The 27,795-nt window shown below is 67.0% G+C and overlaps 2 protein-coding genes and 2 long non-coding RNA genes across 7 annotated transcripts; 2 read left to right on the top strand and 2 right to left on the bottom strand.

The window, feature by feature from the left end:
• Window positions 1-19: 19 nt before the first annotated feature.
• Window positions 20-5,082, top strand: DCAF15 (DDB1 and CUL4 associated factor 15). The gene is made up of 13 exons (XM_070058885.2): window positions 20-182; window positions 1,429-1,526; window positions 1,610-1,745; window positions 1,837-1,943; window positions 2,127-2,266; window positions 2,352-2,522; window positions 3,095-3,538; window positions 3,741-3,832; window positions 3,921-4,049; window positions 4,120-4,205; window positions 4,288-4,392; window positions 4,492-4,607; window positions 4,732-5,082. The coding sequence occupies exons 1-13, from the start codon at window positions 51-53 to the stop codon at window positions 4,785-4,787; spliced, it is 1,812 nt and encodes a 603-aa protein (XP_069914986.1). The 5' UTR covers window positions 20-50; the 3' UTR covers window positions 4,788-5,082.
• Window positions 5,078-27,602, bottom strand: RFX1 (regulatory factor X1). 3 transcript variants are annotated; one of them, XM_070058877.2, is made up of 22 exons: window positions 27,432-27,562; window positions 22,172-22,560; window positions 17,655-17,764; window positions 17,392-17,463; window positions 16,861-16,968; window positions 16,023-16,139; window positions 15,100-15,195; window positions 14,467-14,724; window positions 13,902-13,996; window positions 10,185-10,584; window positions 9,664-9,845; window positions 9,154-9,273; window positions 8,952-9,067; window positions 8,387-8,505; window positions 8,194-8,303; window positions 7,940-8,091; window positions 7,636-7,733; window positions 6,954-7,103; window positions 6,658-6,866; window positions 6,393-6,546; window positions 6,268-6,313; window positions 5,114-6,172 (listed from the first exon to the last, which is right to left on the bottom strand). In XM_070058877.2, exons 2-22 carry the CDS (start codon window positions 22,503-22,505, stop codon window positions 6,003-6,005), a joined length of 3,216 nt encoding a protein of 1,071 aa, XP_069914978.2. In that variant the 5' UTR covers window positions 22,506-22,560; window positions 27,432-27,562; the 3' UTR covers window positions 5,114-6,002. The 3 variants fall into 3 exon arrangements, with proteins under 3 accessions (XP_069914980.2, XP_089172680.1, XP_069914978.2); XM_070058879.2 differs by lacking the exon at window positions 14,467-14,724 and having other exon boundaries at window positions 5,078-6,172; XM_089316554.1 differs by lacking the exons at window positions 14,467-14,724; window positions 22,172-22,560 and having other exon boundaries at window positions 5,078-6,172; window positions 27,432-27,602.
• LOC138845647 (uncharacterized) lies at window positions 20,047-25,797 on the top strand. 2 transcript variants are annotated; one of them, XR_011382863.2, is made up of 4 exons: window positions 20,047-20,186; window positions 23,384-23,433; window positions 24,581-24,825; window positions 24,955-25,797. It is a non-coding gene; the product is annotated as an uncharacterized LOC138845647 (long non-coding RNA). The 2 variants fall into 2 exon arrangements; XR_011382865.2 differs by lacking the exon at window positions 20,047-20,186 and adding an exon at window positions 21,705-21,839.
• Window positions 20,101-21,772, bottom strand: LOC149121594 (uncharacterized). Its single transcript, XR_016223404.1, has 2 exons — window positions 21,631-21,772; window positions 20,101-20,183 (listed from the first exon to the last, which is right to left on the bottom strand). It is a non-coding gene; the product is annotated as an uncharacterized LOC149121594 (long non-coding RNA).
• Window positions 27,603-27,795: the final 193 nt, after the last annotated feature.

The raw sequence follows: 27,795 nt of genomic DNA, 5'->3' as shown, positions 1-27,795 counted from the left end.
GGGTGGGGCGAAGGGGCCGGTTGCTCCGGAAGTGGAGGGAGGGGGTGAAAATGGCGCCCAGCTCGAAATCGGAGCGGAACAGCGGGGCCGGGAGCGGCGGCGGCGGCCCTGGGGGAGCCGGGGGCAAGCGCGCAACGGGGCGACGGCGGGAACACGTCCTCAAGCAGCTGGAGCGGGTCAAGGTGAGGCCGGGAGCCCGGGAGGCGGGCGCCTCAGCGGAGGGAGGCGGGAGGCGGAGGGAGGGAGGGCGTCCGCGGGGTGCGGGCTGGGGGCGGGGCCCCGGTGGGGGCTCTGAGGAGGGGGCTGGGCGAGGCCCCGGGGACGGGGCTCGGATCGGGGCGGCGGGGGTTTGGGTGGAGGGGGCTGGGGGCGGGGTACGGGGAAGGGGCCTGGGCGGGGCCCCGGGGAAGGGGCTCGGGTGGCGGGAGGCTGAGGCAGCTGGGGGCGGGGACCCGGGCCGGGGGCTTGGAGTGCGGGGACCTCTGAGGCCGCGGGAGCGCCCAGGGCCCGCCCGATTTTTCAGAGCCGCGCGTGGAGCCCACTCGCCCCCTCCCCCGGCTTTGGGCTTCGGGGCTCGGGAGCTCTTAGGGGCGTGGGGTCCCCGGTCTCCTGTCCCAGAGTCCCCCGATTGGGGCTGGGCTTCCGCCCTCAGAGCAGGGGCTGCCTCCCCCATCGGACTGGAAACTCCCAGGAGTGCGCGCTCTGGGCCGGGGCCGCAGGGTGTGGATGTGAGGGGTTTGTGTCTTCCCTCCCCGTTCCCTGAGGACAGAGATGGGAGTGTCCTGGCCAGTGGGCCGCGGCTGCTGCTCCCCACTTTCTGTCTGGGAGCTCCCAGGGCAGGGTGAGCCCCGCCCCCCGCTCCAGGCGCCCCCCCACCCTCCGGGATAGGCCTGGGAGCACTCCCGTCCTATCCACCAGGGACCTCGGCCAGCCTGGCCACTTCCTCCATCGGACTGAGGGCTCCTTGAGGGCAGAGCTGGCTCTCCCAGCAGCTAGGGCCTTGCCTCCGCCATCAGACTGGGGGCTCTTGAAGGCAGGGCTTTGCCTCTGCCATCAGACTGGGGGCTCTTGAAGGCAGGGCCTTGCCTCTGCTCTCAGACTGGGGGCTCTGGAAGGCATGGCCTTGCCTCTGCCATCAGACTGGGCACTCTGGAAGGCAGGTTTTTGCCTCTGCCATTAGACTGGGGGCTCTCAAAGGCAGGGATTGCCTCTGCCATTAGACTGGGGGCTCTGGAAGGCAGGGCTTTGCCTCCACCGTCAGACTGGGGGCTCTGGAAGGCAGATCTTTGCCTCCGCCATCAGCCTGCACAGCGAGACTCAGCCCCCCAGGCAGGACGGGAGAAGGGTGGCCGCGGGCGGGTGGCTGCCGTGTCCCCCCAGGGCCGGCCTGGCCGTGCCCTGAGCCACCCCAGCCGGCCCCTCCCCTAGATCAGCGGGCAGCTGTCCCCTCGCCTGTTCCGGAAGCTCCCGCCCAGGGTCTGCGTGTCGCTCAAGAACATCGTGGACGAGGATTTCCTCTACGCGGGGTGAGCAGGGCGGGGGTGGGGCGGGGGGGTGGGCCGGGGTTCTGGGGTTCTGGCTGACCCGCCCGGCCCCGCCCCGCCCGCAGCCACATCTTCCTGGGCTTCTCCAAGTGCGGCCGCTACGTGCTGTCCTACACCAGCAGCAGCGGCGACGACGACTTCTCCTTCTACATCTACCACCTGTACTGGTGGGAGTTCAACGTGCACAGCAAGCTCAAGCTGGTACGCGGGGCCGGGTCCGCCCCGCCCGCCCGACCGCGCCCACCCTGACCCTGACCCTGACCCTGACCCTGACCCTGACCGCGCCACCCAGGTGCGGCAGGTGCGGCTCTTCCAGGACGAGGAGATCTATAGCGACCTGTACCTGACCGTGTGCGAGTGGCCCAGTGACGCCTCCAAGGTCATCGTCTTCGGCTTCAAGTGAGACTGGGGGCAGGGGGCGGAGACTGAGGGTGTGTCCGCCCCCCGCGCCCGCTCGGCCAATGAGACTCGGGCCCGGGGGCAGAGCTGAGGGTGTGCTCTGCCAATGAGATTGGGGGCGGAGGGTGGAGGCCGTGGCTGGGCGGGCCCGGGGGGCGGAGGCTGAGGGTGTGCCGCCCCCAGCACCCGCTCAGCCAACGGCATGCTCATGAACATGATGATGATGAGCGACGAGAACCACCGGGACATCTACATCAGCACCGTGGCAGTGCCGCCGCCGGGCCGCTGCGCCGCCTGCCAGGACGCCAGCCGGGCGCACCCAGGTGAGGGCGGGGGCCGGGCGGGGGCTCCTGCGGCCGGGCCCCGGCGGGGGGCGGCAAGTGAGCTCCGTGCCGTGTGTTGCTGCAGGCGACCCGGGCGCGCAGTGCCTGCGGCACGGCTTCATGCTGCACACCAAGTACCAGGTGGTGTACCCCTTCCCCACCTTCCAGCCCGCCTTCCAGCTCAAGAAAGACCAGGTGGTGCTGCTCAACACCAGCTACTCCCTGGTGGCCTGCGCCGTCTCCGTGCATGCGCCCGGTAGGCCCCCCCGCCCCCCGCCCCCCCGGCAGCCACAGGCCCCTGGCCCCGAGTCGCCTGCTGCAGAGGCTTGACGCCAGCATCGGGGTGCAGCCAGCACGCGACCCTCGGGCTGTGCAAAATGGAATGGGAAAGTGGGTGTTGGCGCGGGAACCAGTTTGAAGTCCAGGTGTCGTGCACCGTTTGTGCAGCGGCCTGTGTGGGACCAGCACCCAGGGGTCGGGGAGTTGGGGGGCCGTGCCCCCACCCCAGCGCACAGACATGCGCAGATGCGGGGCTGATGGCGATCGGGACTCGGGCACCTTTCGGGCAACAAGAACTCCGTGCCCTAAGAAAGGTGCCCGTTGGAGACCCAGTAGGACACTCCCCAGGGCAGCCTTCAGTGACCTGAGGGGCGGCCCGAAGATGTGCCAGGGGCCAGGGCCACTGGGAGCCGGGAGCCCCCCGCCCGCACTGCTCGGGCGGCATCAGCTCGCCCTGGGCTGTGTTCTCTCCCTGGGGGGCGGGGGTCCCTTGGGTCAGGGGCTCCAGGGAGCATCCCACTGACCACTCCCCCGTCTCCCCCGCTGCAGGTGACAGCGACTTCTGCCAAGTCCTCTACGACCACACAGCCTGCCCCCCAGCCACTCCCAGCTCCCCGGGACCCCGGAGCCCAGAGGCGCCCCCCTCCGCCCCCAGCCCCTGTCCTGAGGCCGCCCCCGCCCGGCCCTGCGGGGCCCCCGAGTCCTCGCCGGCCATGGCCAAAGCCAAGGAGTTTGTGGCCGACATCTTTCGCAGGGCCAGGGAGGCCAAGGGGGGCGCCTCTGAGGAGACCCGGCCGCCCCCCAGCCCAGGACCCTCGGGCAGCCGCTGCCGCCTCCCATCTGAGCCCCCCGCCCCATGTGCGGGGGCGGCGGCAGCGGGCGCCCGGGACAGCCCGCCCGCGGCCCAGGCTCCGGCCCCGGAGCCCGGCTACGTCAACTACACCAAGCTGTACTACGTGCTGGGGTCCAGTGAGGGGCCCGAGCCCGGGGACGGTGAGCTGGGGCCTGCGGGGGTGGGGCCTGCGAGAGGGTTGGCCAGTGGGGGCAGGACCCAGAGCTGGTGTGGGGGGACCTGTGGGGCGGGGCCAGGAGACAGTGGCGAGAGGAGGTGTGGTCAGATGGTGAGCTGCGGTGGGGGCGGGGCCTGGGTCCCCTGCGCCCCTTAACGCCCGCCCACCTCCGCCCGCTGCTCCAGGGTTCGAAGACGACAAGATCTCGCTGCCCTTCGTGGTGACTGACCTGCGCGGCCGCAACCTGCGGCCCATGCGGGAGCGGACAGCCGTCCAGGTGGGTGCGGGGGGAGCTGCAGGGCCCACTGGGGGGGCGGGGCGGGGCAGAGGCCTGAGCCCCTCGCGTGCCCCCTCGCCGCACCCAGGGCCAGTACCTGACGGTGGAGCAGCTGACGCTGGACTTCGAGTACGTCATCAACGAGGTCATCCGCCACGACGCCACCTGGGGCCACCAGTTCTGCTCCTTCAGCGACTACGACATCGTCATTCTGGAGGTGGGCGCCGCCCCCGCGCAGGCCCCGCCCCGCGCTGGCCCCGCCCCCGCCTCACGCTCCCTCCCCCCAGGTCTGCCCGGAGACCAGCCAGGTGCTCATCAACATCGGCCTGCTGCTGCTGGCCTTCCCGGCCCCCAGCGAGGAGGGCCAGCTGCGGTGAGCGGGGGGACCCTGGCCGGGGCGGGGCGCGCCCGGGTCCCCTCCCTGCCCCCCAACGCCCCGTCTGCTCCCGCTGCAGACCGAAGACCTATCACACCAGCCTCAAGGTGGCCTGGGACCTGAACACCGGCATCTTCGAGACCGTGAGCGTGGGCGGCCTCACCGAGGTCAAGGGGCAGACGAGGTGAGGGGCGGGGCCGGGCGGGGTGGGGCCGGGCGCTGGGCCCCGCCCCCAGCCGCTCACTCCCGGTGCCCCACCCCCACCCCCGTCCGCGCCCCGCAGCGGCAGCGTGTGGAGCTCCTACCGCAAGAGCTGCGTGGACATGGTCATGAAGTGGCTGGTGCCCGAGAGCAGCGGCCGCTACGTGAACCGGATGACCAACGAGGCGCTGCACAAAGGTGGCCGCGGGGCGGGGCAGCGGCCTGGGCGTGGTGGGGGCGGGGCCGGCTGGGGGCGTGGCCATCATGTCCGGGCGGGCCGGGCCGCACAGCACCTTGTCCTGAACACGCCGGGTCCCCGCAGGGTGCTCGCTGAAGGTGCTGGCGGACAGCGAGCGGTACACGTGGATCGTGCTGTGAGGAGGGCCGGCGGCCGCCCCCGACACGGACACGGACACGGACACGACACTGCCTCCAACTACCTCCGCGGCGCCGCCCGGCCGCCGGCCTTGCGGGAGGGGGCGGCGCCTGCAGTCTGGACGCTCGTTATTTATGCCTATTTAAGTGGGGGAGGGGCCCGGGGAGGGCGCCCTGCCCCGGAGCCGCGCGCGACCCTGCCCCCTGCCCGGAGCGGCGCGCGCCCTCCCGCTTGGTCCTCTCCGTGTAATAAATGTTGCAGCCCCTGCCCGCTGAGGGCTCGGCAGCAGAAGGCAAATGTCACGTGGAGTTTATTGTCTTTAGAAAGGCTACAAAACGTAGAAAACAGCTGGGCGCGGCGCACGGGCACGCGCGGCGGGGGACCCCGCACGGGGCCCACGGGCGCCCGCACAAGCGGCTGACACGACACGGCACGGTTCCCTTCGTTTCTGGTTTTTTTTTTTTTTTTCTCGTTTTTTTTTTTTTTTTCCATAAACATCGACCTCACGGGTTGAAAACACGAAGAAAACTGGGACAGATAAGGCCATGATGGTTGGAAAGACAATCCAAGTTACCGGCTCCGCTGGGGGGCGCTCACGACCACTCACACACTAGTCACGGCTGGGGAGGGGGCGCGGGCGGGGGCGGGGCAGGTTCCGATACAAAGCAGCGACCGCGGGGTGCGGAGCGCGGGGTGGGGTGGGGGCACGGGCCCCTCTGAGCCCCCCAACAGCCGCTCTTTGGAAGCCAGAGGCCGGGGGACCCCCTCCCACCAGCCCCCGGGGACCGGGCCCGGCTCTGGAGACGCCGCAGTGCCCACGGCTTTAATTGCACTTATGCCGAGAAGGGGGAAGCGGTGGGGTCGCTGCGGGGGGGGGGAGGGGGCTGCGGCTGCCGGCGGCAATGGGGGGGCTGTGACGCCCACCTACGCACGCCCAGGGCCGGGGTGGGGCCCAGGGCGAGCTGTGCAAAGCCAGCGAGCAGAATAAGTTAACGGGTCCTGGGGGAGGGGGCCTGCCAGCCTGCCCCCGGGGCGAAGGGGGTGCTGCGGCCTTGGGGGCACCCGGGCACGGCGGCGGTTCCTAAGGCACTGTCTCGTCTTCTGTGTCGGTTTGCAGCTGCGGCCCCGCCCGGCCCTGTGATTGTGCCGGCCCTGGGGTGGGGGGAGGGGGCTGGGCCCCCCAGGAGCGGTGGGGGGGCCCTGGCGTGGAGGGGGGCTTAGCTGGAGGGCAGCGCCGGCACGAACAGGCCGCGCGTGTCAGTCCGAGCCAGCTTGGCGGGCGGCTGCAGGGCCTCGGGGCCGAGCGCGGGCGACTGGCCGCCGGCCGCCAGCGAGATGTCCTGCGGCAGCTCGTCCTCGCTGTCCTCCTCCTCCTCCTCCTCCTCGTCTGGGCACAGGGGGCGGGCGCGGCTCAGCGGGCGCGGGGCACCCCCTACCCCCAGCCCCGCACCTGCCACCCCGCCCGCGCCCCGCTCTGCTCACCTTTGTCCGCGTCCAGGGGGTTCAGCGCTGTGGTCAGGTTGGCGAACTGCGGGGGGCGGGAGACGGAGGTGAGGGCCCCGCCGGCCCGCGGCCCGCCCGCGCCCCCCGCGCCCCGCCGCGCGCACCTCGCCCATGACGGCGATGGGGGTCTCGCCCTTGGCCTGGGCCACGCGGTGCTCGATCAGGTAGTACATGTACTCGTCGTAGAGCAGCCGGATGAGGTGGAAGGAGCCGAAGCTGGCGGCGCTGCGCAGGGTCAGGTCCCGGATCACCATGGAGCTGGGGGCCGGACAGAGGCGCGGCGCGGCTGAGCCCCGGAGAGGCGGCAGCGGCCGCCCCGCCCAGGGGGCGTGGTCCCGCCCCGCCCCGCCCCGCCCCGCCGGCGCGCACCTGTAGAAGGACCACTTGAGGAGGAAGAGCTTGGCCGCCTTGGGGAAGCCGGCGCTGCCCTGGTAGGGCTTGAGCACCTGGCTCACCACGCCGTCCAGCCAGGCCGCCCACTGCTCCAGCGAGTTCTGCTGCTGCAGCGTCACCTTGAAGTCCTGCTCCAGGCGCTGCACCACGCGGTCCTCGCAGCGGCACACCCACGAGGCCTGCTCCTGCGGCACAGCGGGCGGGCGCACCCGGGTCTCAGCCGCCCCGTCCCGCCCCGCCCCCGGACCGGCCCCCCGCCCCGCCCACCCCACCTGCACGTTGGCGAAGTCCACGCGGTTGAGGTCGCTCAGCATCTGGTTGATCTGGGCCGTGTTCTGCAGCACGGCGCGCGCCGCCTGCGCCAGGTGGTTGAGTGACGTGTAGCGCCGCAGCGTCTGCGCGAAGGCGCCGGCCGCCGCCACCTGCGTGCAGGGCCGGGGTCAGGGCTTCCGCGAAGCCCCCTCCCCCTTTCTAGATGGGGGTCTGAGCGCGGCGGGTCCCACCCAGGGGCAGCTTTACCGTGCCCTGGCCGGCGCTGGCACGGACTTTACTGCAAGGTCACCGCGGGGCCCGGAGAACCCCGCCGGGCATGTATACAGTAGGTGCTCAGGGAGCGCAAGCGGAGCGGACACCTGAGCACAGGAGCCGTGCCCAGAGCTCCCTCCGGGCTCCGCGCCTCCGACTCGCCGGCCCCGGGCGCCTGGGCCCGTATGGGCGAGGCCGGGCTGCTGACCCCGGCTCCCCGCTCCGCGCCCAGGCAGCCACGGGGCAGCCGTGCGGCAGGCGGGCGTCCTCGCCCACAGCCTGGAGCCTGCGTCCGCACGCGGCCAGCCCGTCCTAGCGAGGCCGCCTTGCAGTCGGGTTGCATTTTCTCTCCGGGGCAGGCACGGGGCAGGGGTAAGCGGCCGCCCCAGCACCCTGGGAGCGGGGCCCGACCTCAGGGCGCCCCCGCACCTTCACCCGCAGCATCTCCTCCGGGATGTTCACCATGGCGTGGGTGAGCCAGCTCTCCAGGCTCTTGGCGAAATTCCGGATGGCTTGGGTCAAGGCACCTGTGGGCAAGGCGGGGCGGGGTGGAGGTGGCGATGCGGGGGCGGGGCACTCACTGGGGGTGGGCGGGGCTGGAGGTGCGGCCAGAGCACTGGGTGGGCGGGGCCGGGCCGGGGCGGGTGCTCACTAGGGGTGGGCTGCAAGAGTGGGGTGGGCGGGGCGGGACCGCAGCACTGGGTGGGCGGGGCAGGGCGGGACCGGCGCTCACTGGGGATGGGCCGCAGCACGTCCGGGATGAGGATCTCCACCAGGCCCTGGTAGAGCACGTTGTCACAGCGCTTGGTCCACTGCAGCACGGGCTCGAACTTGGACAGCAGCACCAGGCTGGCCTTGGGCAGCCGCTTCTCGGCCTCGTCATGCCTGCGGGCCCCCAGTCCAGCCACGGCAGCCCGGGTCACACGTGCACGCAGGCCCCCGTGACCCCCGCCCCGCTGCCCCGCAGCCCCGCCGCCCGGCACTCACACGGCCAGCGGCGGCGCCTCGCTGGGCTGGCTGAGGTTGTACCGCCAGAAGGTCTTCCACAGCGTCTCCACCAGCGTGAACTGCAGGTTCACCATGACGTCCACGATGGCCTGCGGGGAGGCCGGAGGCTCAGGGGCGCGGGCCGCGGCAGGGCAGGGCCTCCCGTGCGCCCGGGCCCGGCCCAGCCCCTTACCTCGCAGTGCTCCCGGTACAGCAGCTGGAAGGCCTTGATGTCCCCGGGCCCCACGCCCTCGGGCAGCGCTTTGCCCTGCAGCTCCAGCTCTGCGAAGTCGGGGAGCGTCCTCGAGGCATCTGGGGGGGGCAGCAGGAGACCCACTTACCCCCAGCCCCACCTGCGCGTTCCCCCAGGGCCTTCCCGCGACATCCCACCATGGCAGCTCCATACTCCCACCAAGGGATGCGGGGGCGGGGGGTGTCTCAGGACTTGACAGACACAAGCGTGCAGCCTGAGAGCCCCAGGGTTGGCGCGGGCGGGGCAGTGAGCCACAGCCGCTCACAAAGGGCGATGCTGCCTGGACCCTACAAACACCGGGTACCCCAACGCCCCACACCTGCCTTCCTGTGGGGGCTCTAACCCCAGGGGCTGCCGGAGGCCCTCTCTGGGAGTCCCGCCCCAGTTACATCGCTGGCTGATGTCTAGGATGCACCTGCCGGTGGGCGGGGCTGCGGGGGCGGGGGAGAGGGAGGTCACCATGGCCCGGCTCCGCCCCCGCCTGCTCATGCCTGAGGCAGCTCACCCAGGAACTGCTGGTACTGCTGGACCTGGGCGCTGATGTCCGCCAGCCCGGCAGCCTGGGGCTGCCCCGTGGCCACGCCGTTCGTCATACCCTCCATCTTCTGGATAGGCTTGAGCCTGCGGGGGCGGGGCCAGGCGGTCGGTGTGGGGGCGGGGCCTTGGGGAAGGAGGCCCCGCCCCTACCTGGCCCCGCCCCCTCTCACCTCTGCTTCTGGGAGAAGGGCTGGCCGCGCATGGCCATGTGTTGCTGGTCCTCCATGAGCCGCAGCAGGGGCGAGCTGGCTTTGATGCGCAGGCCGTAGTAGTGGTACTTGGAGTTGCCCCTGGGAGGGAGGTGGGTGTGACCGCCGGGCTGGCACCTTCCCCGGGGGTGAACAGAGACCCCTCCCTGCTCCAGTGCCCTTCCCCCAGCGCTGGGAGAACAGGGAGGGCGTGACCCTGGCACCAGTGAGGAAACTGATGCTCACTGGTCTGGCACTTTGCTTGAATGAATGAATGAATGAATGGACTGGATCCCGGCGAGGCGCGGCAGAGAGGAAGAGGGGTGGGTTCCAGAGATGCCTCCTGCCGTGTGTGTACCCCCCCCCACCGCCAAGGTCACCCTAGACGGCACGCTGGGGGGTACTAAACGCCGAGGGGGAAACCGGAAGCGGGACGGGCAGTGCAAAGGCCCGGGGCAGGTGGAAGAGTGAGCGCGGGGCGGGGGGCCCCACCTGGTGCCGAGTCTCCGCGTGCGCAGCCCCATGAAGACCGAGCGGATGAGCTTGCCGAAGGAGGCGGCGTTGACCGGCTCCAGCTTCTGCTCCTGGCAGTGCAGCAGGTAGTGGCAGTAGAGGGTGCTCCGTGGCAGGCTCACGCCCTCGGCCGTCTCATAGTTGTCCAGCAGCCACTGTACCTGGGGACGCGGGGACACGGGGGGGGGGGGGCGCTCGGGACCGCTTCCGCATCCGCATCTGCGTCCTGAGCGCTTGTGGCTGCCCGCCCTCCATCTCCTCCCGTCAGATCTCACTGCTCCCCAGAAACCAGAGCCCACGGAACCTTCTAGAACTACACTGTCCGATTCCATTGCCACTCGCCTTGCACGGCTATCTAGACACGAAATCTGCATGAAAAGCCACGTTGGAGTCCCAGGGTGACTCCTAGGGGCTCTGATTCGGACCCAGCTCCCTGCTTCTGCGCGGTGCTCGGGCCCCACCGCCTTCCCGCCCAGCTGGGGCCCGCCCCAGGCACTCACCGTGGCTGGCGAGGCACGGGTGGTGTGGGAGTAAGACTGGCTGGCGCTGCCCAGCACGTAGCCGCCTTGGATCACGTAGGTGCCTGCTCCGCCGCCGCCGCTTCCGCCTCCGCCACCACCAGCCCCGGCGCCGCTGCCACCCCCGCCGCCGCCGCCCCCACCTCCACCGCCGCTGCTGCCTCCGCCCCCGCCACTGCCACCGCCAGACCCGCTGCTGCTCGCGGAGCTGGCGACGACCTGGCTGCCGGACACGTACATGGGCACAGAGCCGCTGGGGGCCACGGCCTGGGAGGTGGCGGGGGTGCTGACCTGGGCGGCCGTGCCCGCCGCCTCGTAGTAGCTGGTGCCGGCCGGCTGCGTGTACAGCGGCGTCTCGGGGTAGGGGTAGGTGCTGGAGCGGCTGGGGGGAGAAGCAGAGGGCATGGAGCAGGGGGGCATGAGAGCTGGGCGGGGCACCTCCGCAGGGCCAGGGGGCGTTCTAGGGGGGCAGGGGGAGGGGGCCATGTTCCCTGGATTTGCCCAAGCAATGCGCTTAAGAAGCAGGGCTGGGCCGGCGCAGAGCGCCCTGCAGGTCTCCCACGGGTGTGGCAGGGACCCGAGCGCTTGAGCGGCCGGCCACCTGCAGTCTCCCGAGGTCTGCATTAGTGGGGAGCCAGGACTTGAACCCGGCACTCTGCCGTCTATGGGACGTGGGCGCCTCACCCTTTGGGTTTCTGGAAGGTGGCAGGTGGCGCCGGTGGGCAGTGTCCCCGGCTCAGGAGGGCTCTTTGGATTGGATTCCTGGAGGAGGTGAGGCCCCCGAGGCTGGAGGGCACTAGGAGGGGTAGGGGGTGGGTTCCAACTCCCTGCTATGTGTACCGTGGGAGGCCGCAGGTGGGGGCTCAAGTACTTGGGCCCCTGCCGCCCAGGAGAGTGGGAGACCCCAGGCTGGAGCTCCTGGCTCCTGGCTCCTGGCTTCAAGCCAACCCAGCCCAGCTACTGTAGGCATTTGGGGAGTGAACCAGCAAAGGGAAGATCTTGCTCTTATTCTGTCTCGGTCACTTTGACTTTGAAATAGCTAACTAAATCTTTTTTTAAAAAAGAGGCCGGGGCCGCGGCTCACTAGGCTAATCCTCCGCCTAGCGGCGCCGGCACACTGGGTTCTAGTCCCGGTCGGGGCGCCGGATTCTGTCCCGGTTGCCCCTCTTCCAGGCCAGCTCTCTGCTGTGGCCAGGGAGTGCAGTGGAGGATGGCCCAGGTGCTTGGGCCCTGCACCCCATGGGAGACCAGGAAAAGCACCTGGCTCCTGGCTCCTGCCATCGGATCAGCGTGGTGCGCCGGCCGCAGCGCGCTGGCCGCGGCGGCCATTGGAGGGTGAACCAACGGCAAAGGAAGACCTTTCTCTCTGTCTCTCTCTCTCACTGTCTACTCTGCCTGTCAAAAAAAAAAAAAAAAAGAGAGAACTTTGGGCTAAGAGTTTAGCCTAGCAGTTGGGGGTGCCAGTGGGCGTGCCCCTGCCCTTTGTCATGGTGCCTGGGTTAAATGCCAGGCCCCAGCACCCGGCCCCACCCAGACCCTGGAAGGCAGCGGTGATCACACACCGAACTAGGCTCCTGCCACCCGCGTGGGAGGCCTGGATCAGGTTCCTAGCTCCTGGCTTCAGCCCAGCCCAGATCCTATGCAAGCACTTGTGGGGTAAGCCAGCAGCTGGAACCTTTCTCTCTCTCTCTCTCTCCCTCCCTCCCTCCCTCCGCCTCCCTCTCAAACTAAAAACTTAATATATATATATATATATATATATATATATATATATATATGTATGTATATATATATATTTGGGAGGCAGAGAGAGAGATTTTCCATCTACTGGTTCACTCTCCAAATAGCCCCAACGACCAAGACTGAGCCAGGCTGAAGCCAGGAGCCAGGAGCTTCTTCTGGGTCTCCCACGTGGATGCAGGGGCCCAAGGACTTGGCCCATCTTCTGCTGCTTTTCCTAGGTGCACCAGCAGGGAGCTGGATCGGAAGTGGAGCAGCCAGGACTCGAACCTGCACCCATATGGGATGCCGGCACTGTAAGTAGTGGCTTTACCACAGCACTGGCCCCAGGTACAAAAAACTTTTAAATATGTGCATAATTTTTAAAATAATAAACATGTTCTGCGAGCTTTTTGAAGACCCATGAAGGAAAAACACATCTTATGGGGGAAAAGACTTATGTGTCGATTTCAAGACTTGGCCCAAAATAAAGGGGTCTTCTCATTCTCTCTTTCCAGGCCCCTGGCACAGGTGACACGTGGGGAACCTCTGTTGTGGCCAGGGCCACTTGGATACTGATGGCATCATTCATAGGCTATGGGCCATACAATACGATCCGCCTAGAAATTATCCTGCTGGGGCCGGCGCTGTGCCATAGAAGGCTAAGCCACTGCTGCAGGGCCAGCATCCCATGTGGGCACGGGTTCCAGTCCCGGCTGCTCCACTTCGGATCCAGCTCTCTGCTATGGCCTGGGAAAGCAGTGGAAGATGGCCCAAGTCCTTGGGCCCCTGCACCTGCGTGGGAGACCTGGAAGAAGCTCCTGGCTCCTGGCTTCAGCCTGGCCCAGCCTTGGCCGTTGCAGCCATCTGGGGAGTGAACCAGAGGATGGAGGACCTCTCTCTCTCTCTGTCCTTCTCTCTGTATCTCCGCCTTTCAAATCATTCGATCAATCAATCTTTGAGGAGCCACCCAGGCCCAGGCACGAGGCTCCACTCTGCCTCTCATCTCCCAGGGCTCCATGGGGGCTGGCCTCCTGTTAGGAAGCCTGCCCTAGCCCCTGCTGGCTTGGGTCCATTGGTCAGTGGGAAGATTGACAGCTGTGGAAACCAATTGGTGGCACCAAAATTTAGCTGCACACTGGCCCTGAAATTCAAGTGCTGGGACCCATGTCCTCCAGGGGCAGCCGGGGACAAGGCCAGCAAAGCTCATACACAGGCAAAGAGCACCAGAGGCGACTCCTAGACACAGCTGACCCCAGGCAGGAAAGTGGCCGCAGAGCCCGGCCTGGACCGGGTCTGGGATGTGGCGTGGCCTTGGCAGGAGTGGGGGGGGCAGGGGGTCCTGCACGTGCTTGGGCCCTGCGCTCATGTGGGAGACCTGGACAAGCAGGGGTCGTGCTGAGACACGGATGGCTGGGGAGACGAGTTCTGACCAAAGAACGGATGCATTTCTACTCTCGGGGGGCTGGGGGGGGCATATGGGTCAGTGTCCCCTGTAGGGGTGTTGGGAGGGGCAGGAGTGACAGTATTTTTTTCCTCCACCATTTAATATTCCCTGTTAGGGGGCCAGTGCTGCGGCACAGCAGGTAAAGTCGCCACCTGCAGTGTCAGATCCCATGTGGGCGCTGGTTCAAGTCCCTGTTGCTCCACTTCCGATCTAGCTCTCTGCTGTGGCCTGGGAAAGCAGTGGAAGATGGCCCAGGTCCTTGGGCCCCTGTGCCCACATGGGAGCCCTGGAAGAAGCTCCTGGCTTCCCATCAGTCCAGCTCTGGCCACTGCAGCCATTTGGAGAGTGAACCAGTGGATGGAAGTCCTCTCTCTCTCTGTCTCTCCCTTTCTCTCTCTGTAACTCTGCCTCTCAAATAAACAAACAACTTGTTAAAAAAGAAAAAATATTCCCTATTACTTTAGCTTTGATAATTTTTCAAATGGGCCAGGGAGGGTCCTGGGCAGATCTCGAGGCGCCCCTCCCCCACTCACATGGCGCTGGCCGTGTAGCTGGCGTCGCCCCCCTCCACGTACTGCACCTGGCTGGCATACACGTGCGGCACGGACACCTGCTGCAGCTGCTGCACCTGGGGGGGGGGGGGCAAGGCAGGGAGGGTCAGGGGCCCGGCCGGCCAGGACTCTGTCAGGGTAGCAGGGGGCAAGACGGGTGGGTGGGGGGTGACCCCGACAGGGTCCTTCAGCCTGCAGTCAGGGGCTGAACCAAGCATACGGACAAAGTTGCCGCCCAGAGCCACAGCCTGGATCCTAGGGGTGGGGCGTGCGTGACTGACAGGGGCCTCGAGGCGGGGCCCGGGAACCCGGTTGCTTAGGAAGGAGAGGGGTCTAAAATGACTGACAGGGCCTTGGGGGCCCCTACCTCCACCCCCCCTCCCCCGTGAGCAGGGCAGAAACCAGGGCCTAGCTCAGGCTTTGGTAGCCAGGGCCGGGTCCCCCAGAGCCTCCGGCCGGGCGGAGGGGGCGTCTACGGGGCACACAGGGCCTGGCGCCCCGCCCCCGCCCGCCCCCCCACCCCCGGCCTGGGGCGTCGGCCACCTACTTTGAGGGCTGTGGCGGCCGTGCTGAACACTAGCAAGTGGGGGACTCTCTGGATGCTGGCCCTCCGGTCGGGGCTGCCCCGAGCAGGGAGCCCGGGCAGTGGCTCCAGGACCACTTTCTGCGGCGGCAGGAGCAGGTGCGGGGGCAGCGCGCCCACCAGCTCCACCCACTGCTCGGCGCCGCCCGGCACGTAACGGGGCGGCGTGGGCTGGGGCTCTCGCTGCTCTGCCTTCCTAGCGAGAAACTGACTGCCTGAGGTCTAGGGGACAAACGAGAGACACTGGCAGGTCACCAGCGATCCCGCACCGCCGCCGCTGCCGCCCCGCTGCCTCCGGGAGGGGAGGGGGACCTCCCCCCACGCCCCCCACCAGGGCCAAGCTGGAAAGCTGCAGGGTTCCAGTCCAAAGCTCCCTCTCTCTCTTAGCAAAACCTGGCCCTGAGCTGCCAGGTGCCAAGGGGTTGTGGGGGGGAGGGGAGCCAAGAGCCCAGAGAGAGAGGTGGAGCTGGGAGCCCCACCCAGGAGGGTGCCTGGCCTTCCCTGGGGCCACAGGGGACCTGGATCCCTCCTGCCCCAGTCCCCAGCCCCGGACCAACCCCACTTGGCCTTAGGGTAGCTGGGGGGAGGGGCACGCACCTCCTGAGCCACGTGGACTGGCTGCAGCCCCTGCACGGTCAGCTGCTGCACGGGGCCGGCTTTGGGCGCCTGCGGAGTGGCCTGGACCACAGACCTCTGCAGAGGGAAAGGCGAGTCAGAGAGCAGTGGCGGCGGCGGGGAGGCACCACCCCCCCACCCCACCCCCCCGCCGCAGCCGCCAACAGCCAGGCCCTGGGTTTGCCGCAACAGCATCAGTCTTGTAACCAAGAGACCCCACTCGGTTCTCTGGCTAATTCCGGGTGTGTGTGTGTTTGAGTTCTTTCACTGCAGGGGCCAGGCACCAACCAAGCACCTTCCAAATTCATTCAGGCATTGATCACTGCCCCCCCCCCCCCCAATGCTCAGCAAGGGGAGGGCCCGCCTCCGGGCTCCCGCAGGTGCGCCAAGAACCAGGCAGGTAATGCCAGGGCTTAGTTAGCTTTTGCTCTTGTCCCTCCCCCCCCCCATCTTTGCTTTGGGTTGGGGGTGGGTGTATGGGATTTGGGCGGGGGGGGGGCCTCTGGCGCTGGGCAGGAAGACCTCTGGGGTGGGGCTCCTGCTTTTTTTGGAGGAAGATCGGGGTGGGGGGACCTTTATCATTTTTCCCCACGGGCTGGGCTCCCCCACCCCATCTTGTATGGTTGGAATCGCACAGCCCTGCCTCTCAAGCTGCTGGCCAAGAGATGGGGCAGGTGCCTCTGACCACCCTCCCGCCCCGCTCCCCAGAAGGCTGGGCCGCTCAGCCTTGGGCAGTGGTACCAAGGGGGCCAAGAGGAGTTCAGGAAGCAGCTCCCACAGCCTGCTCTGCACACGGCACCTGCCGCCAAGGTCCCAGCTCATCCTCCCGCCCCCTTCCCGCCCCCAGCCGCTACTGAGATGCTTTGAATGGAGACAAGCCCAGGAGGCGCGCCCTGGCCAGGCACCTCTTGGGTGACGGGGACGCTCTGCTGCACGCCGTGGATCTGCAGCTGTGGTGGCACCGCACCTGCGGGGGCCCCGGCCGTCTTGCCGGAGGAGCTGTTGGTCTGCACTGGGGATCGCTGTCAGGGAAGGAGACATGGGGGCATCGCTGGGGCTTCTCTGGGGCCCAGCGGGGACCCGTGTGCAAATGCCAGCTCCCTGCAACAGCAGCCCTGGCCACCCCGGACGGGGCAGGTCCACTGAGGCTGGTCCTGGGGCCGACCCCCGCCTCACCAGGCACCACCCTGAGCCCTTTCTGCTCGCTCGTGGGGACCCCACCCCAGAATCCCCACTTCCCCGTGAGGCTCGGAGCAGGGGACCCGAGGCAGGCGCTGGGCTCCAGGGCCCCCTGTGTTCGTTCAGGGCTACGGTGAGTGGCTGGCATCACCAGCAGCTTTACACAGAGCAAAGCTCCAGGCTCTGGGAGCTTAGACCAGCCCGGGGTCCCCCGGGAGTTGAGGGCTGAGCCAGGATTGACATCCCGGCCCCCAAGCTCCTGACTCCATGCCCCAGGAACACCTACACCCTGCCCCGCTGCATGGGTGGGTTCCTGGGGGTTCCCAGATCCGCCCTGGGGGCTCAAGCTCCCAGCCCGTGCCCACCCTGCAGAGGGAAGAGGAGCCAGCTCTGTTTGCTGGGGTGCAGCTCCCCCATGAGAGGAAGCCGCAAAGGTATAGGTATAGGGCTGGGAAGGGGGCGCTGGAGCAGGGAGGGATTAGGAGCAGTGACTGACGCACTACGGAGCCACAGGGCAGAGCAGGGAGACGGGAGGAGAGCAGGGCTGATGGGGCCGCCACCTACCTCTGGGGGTGAGTGTACCTGCTGGGTACCGTGGACCGTCAGGGAGACCTGGCCGCCCTTGCTGCCCGGTGCCGCGCTCTGCACCACCAGACGCTGCGTGGAGAGAGCCTGGGCGGGGGCGGGGGGGGGCATCACCAATGTGGCGCTCCAGAGCACTTGGGCCGAGCTGGGCCGTGTCCCAGGCACCCTGCACCGGTTTGCCCTGTCCTGGCCCCCACCCTGGAGTCTCAGGACGGACGGCATCACTCATCCCTGCTGTCACTCTGACACCTGCTCCAACTGTCCCCATATCTGTGGGCCATGGCTGCAGCCTTCTGGGAGACAGGCCCTGTCCTGGCTGTGGGACCCCGGGGCCACTGCCTGACACATGGTCTCGCCCTGTGGGCGTGGCTGCCCAGAGCCCAGATAGGGCCGCACGTCCTGGCTCCTGGCTCGGGCAGAGCCAATCCACCCACGGGGGCGGAGGGGGCTTGGCCCTCGTCCCACGGAGGGGGTGGCTGCCAGCGCTGGGCCCAGGTGCAGCGGCCTTACCTGCTGGGGCACCTGGATGTTGGTGAGCTGCAGGGGTGACACGTGGCCCGGCTTGGCCTGCACCAGCAGCCGCTGTGGGGACCAGAGTAGGAGCTCAGCCAGGCTGGCTTCCCCAGGGAGGACTCGGCCCCCCAGGGGCCTGGAAGGTGGGCTGGGTAGCCTCTTGATAAGAACAGGTGAGCAGATGGCCCTGGCAGGAAGGCGGGGAGGAGCGGCCTTCACCCACGCCCACGCCCCTCCCCCCAAGGAGGGCCCTGGTTTACCTGCTGGGTGCCCTGCACCTGCTGAACCACCTGTGTGGGCACGCCAGTCTGGCTGGCCGGAGAGCCCGGGCTGGCCTCTGACAGGGTCTCGCTGGCCCTCATGGCACCTTCTGTGGGGGGGGGGGGTCACTGGGTCAGCTCTACCTGCCACCCCGGCCACGGCCACGGCCCTCAGCCTGAGCCAGTCTGGAGGGGACGAGGTAACCTAACATTGGCTCCCAGCACAGCAGGCCTCTTGCAGGGCCCCGCCTGTCCCCATGGTCAGCCCACCATGGTGGACAGGGTGGACCTAGGAGCTCCCAGGTTCCTTGACATGCTAAGAAAGCAGTCCCCCCCCCAGCCCCGCGCCCCCAAAGAGCCGAGGCCACTGGGCCGCTTTTCCCATCAGAGCCAGTGTGGATGGGCGCTGCACCGCCTACCGCTCGCCCTGGGGCAGCCATCGCGGATGGGCTGGCTGTCCAGAGGGAAGTGGAGGCTCAGCGGAGCCAAGGGCACCCCCCTGAGTGCCGGGCAGCGGGGCAGCGGGGCGGGGCAGCCAGGGGCCTGACACTGGGGAGGCAGGTACTCACGCTGACCACCCGCCGAGAAGAGGCCATCAGAGAACATGCCCGCTCCCCCTCCACCCTCAGCCCTCCCGGCTCCGGCTCCAGCCTCTGCAGGAGCCGCAGGGTGCACGGGGGCGGCTTTATACCCACAACCTTGGCGAGCTAATCCCCCCAGCCAGCCCGCCAAGCCCCTGCCTGCCGCCTGGATTGACGCCACCACCCCCCCACCCCAAGCAGCAGGGGCAGCCTCGGGTAAGGAGAGAGGCCGGCCCTGTGAGATGCTATCGGTCTGCTGGTACAGGTCGGATTTCAGGTACATCTCGCTGCGTGAAACACAGGGTGGGGGAATCGGGGGCTTGCTGGCCCGAAGACCCTGCCCAGCTGGGATGCCGTCTGCTTAAGAGCCTGCACCCCTTCCATCTGCAGATACAGCGATGCGGACCCGGAAGAGGACGTGGCTTGCCCAAGGTCACCCAGCTGGGAACCAGCAGCCAGGACCCGAGACCCTCTGTGTCTCCGTACAGCACAAAACCCCACACCAGGGGTGAAGTGCAGTCGCTAGGCCTGCCTGGGACGACGTGCAGGGGCAGGGGCGCAGGAAGCTGGGGGGGTCCCAGAATTCCAGGGTGGGGCTCAGCCGCCAAAGGTGGCCTTGGATGGGTGGGGGCCAGGGCGAGAGGACCTTAAGGCCACATCCAGAGCAGAGCCCATGAGTGTGTGTCAGAGGCAGGGGAGCCGGATGTGGGAGGTAGCCTCCCCTTGGGGCCGGCAGCTGGAGGGTCCCAGGCCTGCCTGGCCAACTGCCCACACAGCCAATTCCAGGAGGCACCCGCTCCTCTGTTTTGCTGGAATCTTCCCCGAGCCAGGATGGGGGGAGGAGCCCGCCCTCCCCGGGAGAAACCTGACACAGCCCTGAATCACGTGAGGGGGCTCCACACACCTGGGTGTCTGCAGGGCACAGGCGACAGGCCCAGCCCCGAGCCGAAGGAAAAGGCCTGGGGTGCGCAGTGGAGGGCAGATGGCCCCTGCTACCCCCTAGACCTGCTGAGACCAGGCAGCCTGCTCGTGGGGTGGCCCTCGGCATGGGCCACGCCCCTCCACCTGCCAGGCCGTGGGAGGGAAGGACAGGTCACTCCTTGGGAGGAGCCGGTGAGTCTACCCCTGGGATCTCGTGTGTATGTGTGTGCGGTGGCAGGTGGAGGCGTGCTACAGGGCAGAGAGGCCAGGAGGAGCCGGTGAGCCTCTAAGTGTGTGCCTCTGTCCATGGGCTCCATTCTGGGCACATGTATGGGGGCAGGTGCAGGCTGCCCCGTGCAGACTCGGTCCCCCAGAGGTGGGCCTCGGAGGCGGGGCCCCCACTCTCCTCCTGTCCCCAAGGATGGTGACTTCAGCCATCTGAAATCTGTCCTGATCTCCCTCCACCTGGGGTGCGCCTGCGGTGCCGACAGCGCCCTCTGCCGCCCGGTTCCAGACATGCACTTCTGTGGACACTCCTAGGGACCCCCAAGTGAGAGAGAAGCAGGGGAGAGGCGGGAGAGGGCTGGGCCACAGCTTCGTCCTCCCCAGGAGTGGCTGCCAGTGTGGGCTGTGGCTGGACGAGGGGCAGGAGGGTTGGATGAGCCGGCTCCAGTGCCAGGCTGCCTTCAGGCCCAGCTCCAGGTCTGGGTTCACAGCCCTCCCTGCCCCCACCCTCCCTGCTGACTCCCTGGGTCCCTGGACAACTCAGACTGCTCCTGGCACAGCCTCGCCGGTGTCAGTTACCCTCCTGCCCCGGCCCCCCCATGGCTCACGTGGCCCAGGCTGCCCTGACAGGAGATAGGGGCATTAACCAGGGAGAGGGGTTGGGGGCCAACTTCTTCCTCTCCAGGACAAATCGGGGAAGCACTGGGAGTGGCCCTTCCGGGGACAGGCTTGCTCCTGGTGGCGGCAGGAGTTGCAGGAAAAAATGAAATAATGAAATGCCAGGACCGTGGTGACTAAGCTGCTGGCAAGTGGGAGGGCGGGCAGGGGAGAGCCGGGATGGCTGGTTTGTTGCAGCCCACCCTTGTGGGTATGGGGTGTCCCACGGCATGCCACCAAGGTTGTTGGGGACATGGGCCACCTCCCCAGTCCCCGCAGCTGGTCAGAGTCCAGCCTGGGTGTGTCTGACCCAAAGGCCAGGCAGTGGGGCTTCTCACGGGCATGAGGGGGCAAGCCGGGGGTCTTCTGGGCCCTGGAGCTGTGTGCCCACTCCAGACCCTCCCTCTGGGGACCCTGGCCCCTGAGGCATGAGCTAGCCGCACCCAGGCTGACCACACAGACACCCCTCCTGTGTGTCTGCTCTTGGCCACGGCGGGGGGAGGGGGGCTGATGGGATGTGATGGCCACACCAGGTGTCCTCTGTGTCATTCCAGAGACCCAGGGGACAGAGCCCCGCCCTCCTAGTTAACAGGTGGGGGAGGGGGGTGCTGGCATCATCCTATGGCAATAAGTGCTAAGAGGAGAAGGGGGGGTCAGGAGGTGATGTCTGAGCAGAGACTGGAAGGAAACAAGGGACAGGCTAGCAGGGGCCTGGCGTGGGAGCGCCGCGAGCAGGGGCCCTGCAGGTGCTAAGGCTGGGAGGCAGGCCTGAGCCTGGCAGCCCTGCAAGAGTAAGGGGCCCGGGAGTGTGGAGCTCGTAAGGCCCTTTCGTGTTGGGGTATGGCGGAGGTGGACAGCGAGCTCAGGCCCGGGAGCTTTCAAAGAGAACCCCTGAGGGAGCTGGGCTGAGCTCGGAGGTGAGGGGACCCAGACGACAGCGGTGGCAGGGCTGTGTGGGGTGGGACAGGCGGGGGGGGGGGGGGGGGCTGGGTCCGCCTTGTGGATCCTGAGGAAGGGACAAGGCAGACCGTCGTGGAACGCGTCCTGGAGGGGCGGCGAGCGAGCGGTGGGTGCAGGCACCGGGCGGGGCCCCCAGGAAGGGCAGCTGCAGGGTCAGGGGCTTGAGAGCCAGGGGAGACACAGAGGGGAGGGCGGCGGGGGTGGGGCACGATTCTTGCAGCACAGGGCAGAGGACAACGCTGGTGGGGAAGTTGTCACGGGACCCCTGGGTGGCACTGAGACCCTGGCCCTGGTGACCCTGGCCACGTGCACACAGCCTGGCCTCAACCAGGGCAGGGCTGGGTCTGCACAGATGGGGTGGGAGCCGGCCTCCCCGCCAGTCCTTTCAGTAAAGGGTTCTGGCCCTGAGGCCTGGCCAGCCCCACCTGCTGGCCTTCCCTGGGGGCCCCAGACTCCCGTACAGGCGCTGCTGGAAGCCTCTGGGGCGCCCTGTCCCGCTCTCTGCCCCGCTCCCCTCGTGGTCTGGTTCCACTGGACCACAGGAACTGCCACAAGGCCTGATGATGCCCCTGGTCCTCACCTGGACCTGCCCCCTGCCCAGGGCGCCCAGACAGCCACTGCCTTGTCCCTACCAGGAAGGAGTAAGAGGTCAAGTACACCCCCTGCCACCACTGCAAAAGGCGCTGCGGCCTCAGAGGAGCCACTACCCGTCCCAACCCCACGCTCCCCGTCACACGGCCAGGGCCTGTGCCAGCAGGAACCAGAGCAGGACAGCAAAACCCCATGGACACCAGAGACCGAGTTCTGGCCATCTCCTCCATGGCCGCCAGGGCCGGCTAAGGTGGGGAGAGGGTTCCCTCGACCTTGCACTCGCCCACAAACTCACCCAACCCATAGCCCTGCTCTGCTCTCGCAGCGGGAGGAGGGAGGTGACCCCCTGCGGGCCGCCCAGTCCACCTCCCCGAAGGGTCCACTCGGGGCCCACCCAGCTGGACGCACCCCACATGCACCCTCTGAGAGCAAGACGCAGCGACGACCCCTTTACAGACCAGGAAACTGAGGCAGGCGGGCCGCCTCTGGCTCCTACAGGTGGTCTGCACACTCTGCCCCTCACAGCCTCCAAGATGCCCCACGCCTCCCGGAAACCCCCCCAGCGAGCACAGGCGCACTTACCGGCGACGGTGACCACGATGTACTGCTGGGACGCGGCGGCCGGGGTGGGCGCACCGGCCGCCTGCGGGGGCGCCGGGGCAGCCGAGAGCTCCGTCACATACTGCTTCTGGCTGCCGGGCGGCTGCGCCTGGGGCTGGGGGTTCTGCAGCTCCGTGACATACTGGGGCTGGGGGGTGGCGGCGGCGGCGGCAGCCGCGGCGACAGGGGGCTGCGGGGGCTGGGGAGCCGCGGACGGGGGCGGCGGCGGCGGAGGCGGGGCCTGGGGCGGGGCCTGCGGCGGCTGGGATGCTTGCGGGACGGCCTGCATCTCAGCGCCGTACGCTTGGGTTGCCATGCCAACAGTGGGGAAAATGGTAATAAATAAGGCTTTTTTTTTTTCCTTTCTCTTCCTTGGGATGAAAGAAGGGACGGGGCGGGGAGAGAAAAAGAAAAACAAAACAAAACGAAAGAAAAAAAAAAAAAACAAGAATTAATTGACAGGCAGAGAAAAGCTGGGGTGGCTCCAGGCTCCCTGGCAATGCACGTGGGGTCGTGGCTGAGGAGGTCCGGAGCTGGGGCCAGACCTGTCCACCCTGGGCGCTGCAGGAGAGCTGGGGCCCCACAGCTCACCCCCCAGGGGTCCAGGTCCTGCTTTCCTATGGGGCCCCCACCCAGAGACAACAGAGCTCTGGCTGCAGCCAGCTCACTCATTTCCTTGTACAACTTGCAACCCCCACCCCCGTCTGGGTCTGGGCTGGGGGTGGGAGTGGGGCTGAGGCTCAGAGAGGCTGAGGTGCTGCCTCAGGTCACACAGCAGGGAAGCAGTGAGGCTGAACTTGAAGCACCACGGGGGTGGGGGACTGGGGGGGCATTCTTGTCCCCCCCAACACACATACACCTCTGCCACCTGAGCATCACTCCCAGCGGGGCTCCAGGCACAGGAAGGTGTTGGGAGTCCAAAAAGCCCCCCACCCAGGGACAACCCTGTACTTGGGTGCCCTGGGGTGTGACTCCCAAGGGAAGGAGGAAGAGAAAAACAACTGCTCGCTGGTCTAAGTCCTCTGCCCGCCACGCACCGCCTCCCCACAGGAGCCATCATGCCCATTTAACAGATAGACTGAGTGAGACTGCCAAAGGCCTCCCAGCAGGCAGGGAGGGCGGGGCCTGGAACCCAGGTGTTTGCTACATACCCCCACCCCCGCACAGAGCTGATTTACTTCTCACAATCCACAGATGGCGCTGTCCCTGCTTCTCTTGCTGGGAGACCCAGGCAGCACCTGCAGGTGAGACCACCCGCCCAGAGCAGCAGGACTGGGCGACAGGCAGCCAACTCGGGCAAGCTAAGGGAGGTCAGAACTCAGGGGTTCCCGCTGGACCCCCGCTGCCCAGGACCTGGCTCTGTCCTTAAGATCCCGCCTCAATGCCGCGGCTCACTAGGCTAATCCTCCACCTTGCAGCGCCGGCACACCAGGTTCTAGTCCTGGTTGGGGCGCCGGATTCTGTCCTGGTTGCCCCTCTTCCAGGCCAGCTCTCTGCTGTGGCCAGGGAGTGCAGTGGAGGATGGCCCAGGTGCTTGGGCCCTGCACCCCATGGGAGACCAGGAAAAGCACCTGGCTCCTGCCATCGGATCAGCGTGGTGCGCCGGCCGCAGTGCGCCAGCTGCGGCAGCCACTGGGGGATGAACCAACGGAAGACCTTTCTCTCTGTCTCTCTCTCACTGTCCACTCTGCCTGTCAAAAAAAAAAAAAATCCTGCCTCAAGAGGGCACAAGGCAGGGCCAGAGGCACCCCTTGAACCTGGCTACCTCCTTCCTCTGTGACTTTGGGGGGAGGGCTCTGCTGCCCCTCTGTGACACGGGGGTACTGCAGGCCTTACCACGCGGGAGGCGCAGGGGCTCGGGCGGCGCCATCCAAGCACTGGGCGAACAGTAAAAAGTGCCCAGGAAACAGCTCTGGCTCTGGTCCCTGCCCAGAACAAAACTCTGGGACAGACAAAGGAGGCTCCTGGCCCTGCCTCTGGAGCTTGGGGACCAAAGGGCCTTGGGGTGGGGGTAGCAGGTGTCTCTGCCTGCTACTTGGGTGGGCTCAACTCTGCTGGATGGCATGGGCGGTGGGCATGGTGTCATTAATCTGTCTCTCACAAGGGAACCCTTTGTTCCACTTGTAAAGAAGCGCCATACAAAGGTGCCCATCTACCCAGAGCGTACAGCCTCCCCGCACACATGAAGCCTCTTTCTTTATGGTGTGGGGCACATTAAAAACAGGGGGGGAGAAGGCTGAATAAACCCAGGCCGTGGCAACGAATCTCCCAAGCAAAGCGCTAGTGGCTGCACCTATCCTCAATGCCGGCAGCCATGTAGGGGAATGTCGGAGCCTATTAGATTAGGGACCCACAGATTCCTGGGAGGGGCCGGACAGTCCATATTTTCAGCCTCCAGTCTGACGGCCTCGGCTGCTGCTGCTGCTGACAACGTGGACACAATCGAGCAGCCCGTTTGCCAAGAAAACTTTATTTCCGGACACTGAAGCTCGGGTTTCAAAACAGTCTCCCCTGGATCCATCCGGGTCCTGTCTATCTTGGGCGAGGCCGCCCCAGGAACACTCACTTACTCTCCTCCTCCGTAGAATGGCTTCAGGCGCCGGCTACCCGGGTGTGAGGTGTGGGAGAATTAAAATGTAAGTGATGTCGGTTTCTCTTGCCCAGTGTATCCAGTTCCTCTCTGAGACACCTGTCAATGATTCTCCCCGCGGTGGTCATCACAGCCGCCGCAATCTCTCTCTCTCTCTCTCTCTCTCTTCCTGCAGGATCCCAGGAATCTCAGCCCTCCTGTCCAGCTTCCCGTCTTTCTAGCCAAACCGGCTCTTGGCACAGAACATGGGACCCTCTGCCTCAGGGCCAGCTCTCCCCACCCCACCCCTGCCTCAGGGCATCCGTCACCTCCTCTGGTCTCTGTGCAGTGAGCACACCTCTTCCTGCTTTCTCTTCTGTGTCCTCAGGGGCCTGCCTCAACTCCCCCTCCCACCCCGCCTGAGTGGGCACGCCCACAGTGGCTCACGGGAGACTGCTGGCACCCTGCAGAAGGCCCTGCCTGGCCAGCCCGGCCCCTGAGATGCTCAGGTTTGGGGTGCCAGCGAGGACCTCAGCTCCACAGGCTGCCTCCAGGCCCTGGCCCTGAGCACTTCCCTAATGCCACAGATGGGGCCACCGTCCAGCAGCTGGGACAGTGACCCCCACCCCGGCCAGCACCTGGAGTCCCCGTGTGCAGCTTCTGGGGTCCCTGATGCTAACTCACATGGCCCAGCACAAGCCGAGCCAACCTTTAAAGGCACTGGGAGTGCTAGCACTCGGCCATAGAGAGCTGCTGCCTGCGGCACCGGCATCCCACACAGGCGCTGGTTTGAGTCCCAGCTGCTCCACTTCCAGTCCAGCTCTCTGCTATGGCCTGGGAAAGCAGTGGAAGATGACCCAAGTCCTTGGACCCCTGCACCTGCGTGGGAGACCTGGAGGAAGCTCCTGGCTCCTGGCTTTGGATTGGCGCAGCACCAGCTGTTGTGGCCAAATGGGAAGTGTACCAGCGGATGGAAGACCTTTCTCTCTCTCTCTCTCTGTCTCTGCCTTTCAAATAATAAAACATCTTTAAAAACAAATCAGTAAAGCTACCGGGCTCTCACTCAGTATGATAAAAATCAACACCCACAGCTCAACAAATCAACACCCACAGCTCGACGTCAACAACCATCGTCATGACGTCATGGCTACGCGATGCGGGCAGGGCGGTTCTGGGGTAGCTGCTGCACCATCCAGGCGGCCGCTCGGCGCAGTGACAGGAGACTAAAAGAATTCAGGCGAGCGACTGCCCCAGAGACCAGCTGACACAGCCCCAGCGGGGGTCTCTCCCTAGGCAATGACCCCTCTGCACCTGGGTGGGTGGTGCCCAGGGCCAGCCCCCAAGGCGGCCTCTCTCCGATCTGCAGTCTAAGAAGTGAAAAAAAAAAAAAAAAAAAAACACCGGAGGATGAGACCGCCCGCCCCCCCCCCCAATCCTCCTAACCCCGATCTCAAGCCCTTGGGAGCGACGCTGGAAACGGACATTTTCTTAGGAGCGGATCGGTTTGTGTGCCCACCAAGCTCAACGACCAACACAGGAAAGCCACTGCGGGCCCGGCCCGGCTGGCAACTTGCAAAAATCTACACCCCTCCCCCCTGCCTCCTTCCCTCTCCAGGCTGGCGGGTCTGGTGGCCCCGAAAAACAATTACAAAGATTCTCCGCTGACAAACGAGGATACCCATCCCCTTCCCTTGACCGCTGCGGCCTGCCGCTGCGCCAGCCCACGTGGCCCCGGGGACGCCTGCTACCCCGGCAAGTGACATGTGACCCGGCCGGCACCAACTTGACACAAAATCATGTGTGTGCTGGCCAGGAGGAGCGGCCAAAGGGATAAAAAAAAAAAATCCAGTAACAACTTCCTCAGGCGCCCTTGGCCGCCCCATGCCCAGAAAGGGGGGGACGCTGATGGGCAGAAGAGGGGGAAGCAGCAATCCTGTCACCTCCAGCAGGCACCCCAACCCCAGTCTCACTTCCCCTAAATCTCACTCAGGACCTCCGCCACCCTGCCAGGGGCTTCGAGGTCGCCAGCGCCCCAGGCTCCCAGACAGAAGACAGGGCTGAAGCTAAGGTTAGCTAATCCCCACTCAGAACCACATTCCGAAACAGGAGCTGGGGCTCCAAGGTTCCAAGGGGAACACCCCCCGGGAAAAACGCCTGCAGGGACTTGGGCGGGAGACCCCGGACTGTAGGAGGAGAAGCGGACAGGGAATCCACTCTGCCCATTTCGCAGAAGGGAAAACTGAGATCTCGCCTGCGCCAGGCCCTCCGCGTCCTAGCTGAGTCCTGGGGACGGCGGAGGAGCCCAGAGGCGCAGGTGGCCCGGGACAGCCCCACCCGGCTCCCGCAGGGGGAAGCCGCCGGCTCCGCCCACACCTTTCCGCCAGGCCCCGCCTACCCGCGGCCCGCTCCTTCCCATTGGCCCAGCCCCCCCCCAGGCCTGCCCCTTCGCGCCTCCCCATATAAAAGCCCCCCGCCCGGGCCGCGCGACCGCCACTCGCAGCCGGCCTGCGAGCGCCCGCCCCTCGCGGGTGGCGTCGCCCCGGCCGGGCCCCGGCCCCCTCCCCCCACGGCCGCCATTTTGGCCGCCCGCCCCTTCCCCCCGGGCTGTGACTGCGGCGCCGCCCGCTGCCTGCGCCCCGGCCCGGCCCGCCGCCCCGGGGCCGCCCCGGTTACCTCGGCTTCTGCCCGCTTCCGTCCGCGGAGGGGCCCCGCGGAGCTGTCGGAGGCGGTGTGGCGAGGGGGACGGGACGCGCCGGGGCCCCCGGGCTGGGCCGGGGGCGTGGGGGCGGGGGTCGGCAGGGCGCTTGTTGTTGTTGACTCGCGTTGCCGGGTTGCTTGGTCGCCACGACTACCGTGGCTATGGCGCCTCCGTTTCCCTCACCGGGGCAACTGTTGCTACCCACCCTACTGACGTCACGCGCCGGGGCGGGGCCCTGGGCGATTGGCGGTGCCGGGCCGTGCCGCTTGGCTATTGGCCGCCAGGCACGCTTTTCAACACCCTCTTGACTGCCTGGCGCTCCGATTCGGCAAGGCGAAT

The sequence above is a fragment of the Oryctolagus cuniculus genome, chromosome 16 (genome assembly GCF_051225735.1).
Source record: "Oryctolagus cuniculus isolate XC-2025 breed Fujian yellow rabbit chromosome 16, ASM5122573v1, whole genome shotgun sequence".
Taxonomy (NCBI): Eukaryota; Metazoa; Chordata; class Mammalia; order Lagomorpha; family Leporidae; genus Oryctolagus; species Oryctolagus cuniculus.
Note: the sequence above shows the minus strand (reverse complement) of the source record. Positions and strands in the feature narration are given on the sequence as shown.

Coding starts and splice junctions, on each gene's coding strand:
- DCAF15 (XM_070058885.2), top strand. CDS start 51: ATGGCGCCCAGCTCGAAATCGGAGCGGAACAGCGGGGCCGGGAGCGGC. Junction 1,527..1,609: donor GAGGATTTCCTCTACGCGGG/GTGAGCAGGGCG, acceptor CCCCGCCCGCAG/CCACATCTTCCTGGGCTTCT. Junction 4,608..4,731: donor CAACGAGGCGCTGCACAAAG/GTGGCCGCGGGG, acceptor GGGTCCCCGCAG/GGTGCTCGCTGAAGGTGCTG.
- RFX1 (XM_070058877.2), bottom strand. CDS start 22,505: ATGGCAACCCAAGCGTACGGCGCTGAGATGCAGGCCGTCCCGCAAGCA. Junction 13,997..14,466: donor CGGCCGCCACAGCCCTCAAA/GTAGGTGGCCGA, acceptor CCCCCCCCCCAG/GTGCAGCAGCTGCAGCAGGT. Junction 7,734..7,939: donor CGTGCTGCGGCCCATCCCCA/GTGAGCGCCGGT, acceptor CCTTGCCCACAG/GTGCCTTGACCCAAGCCATC.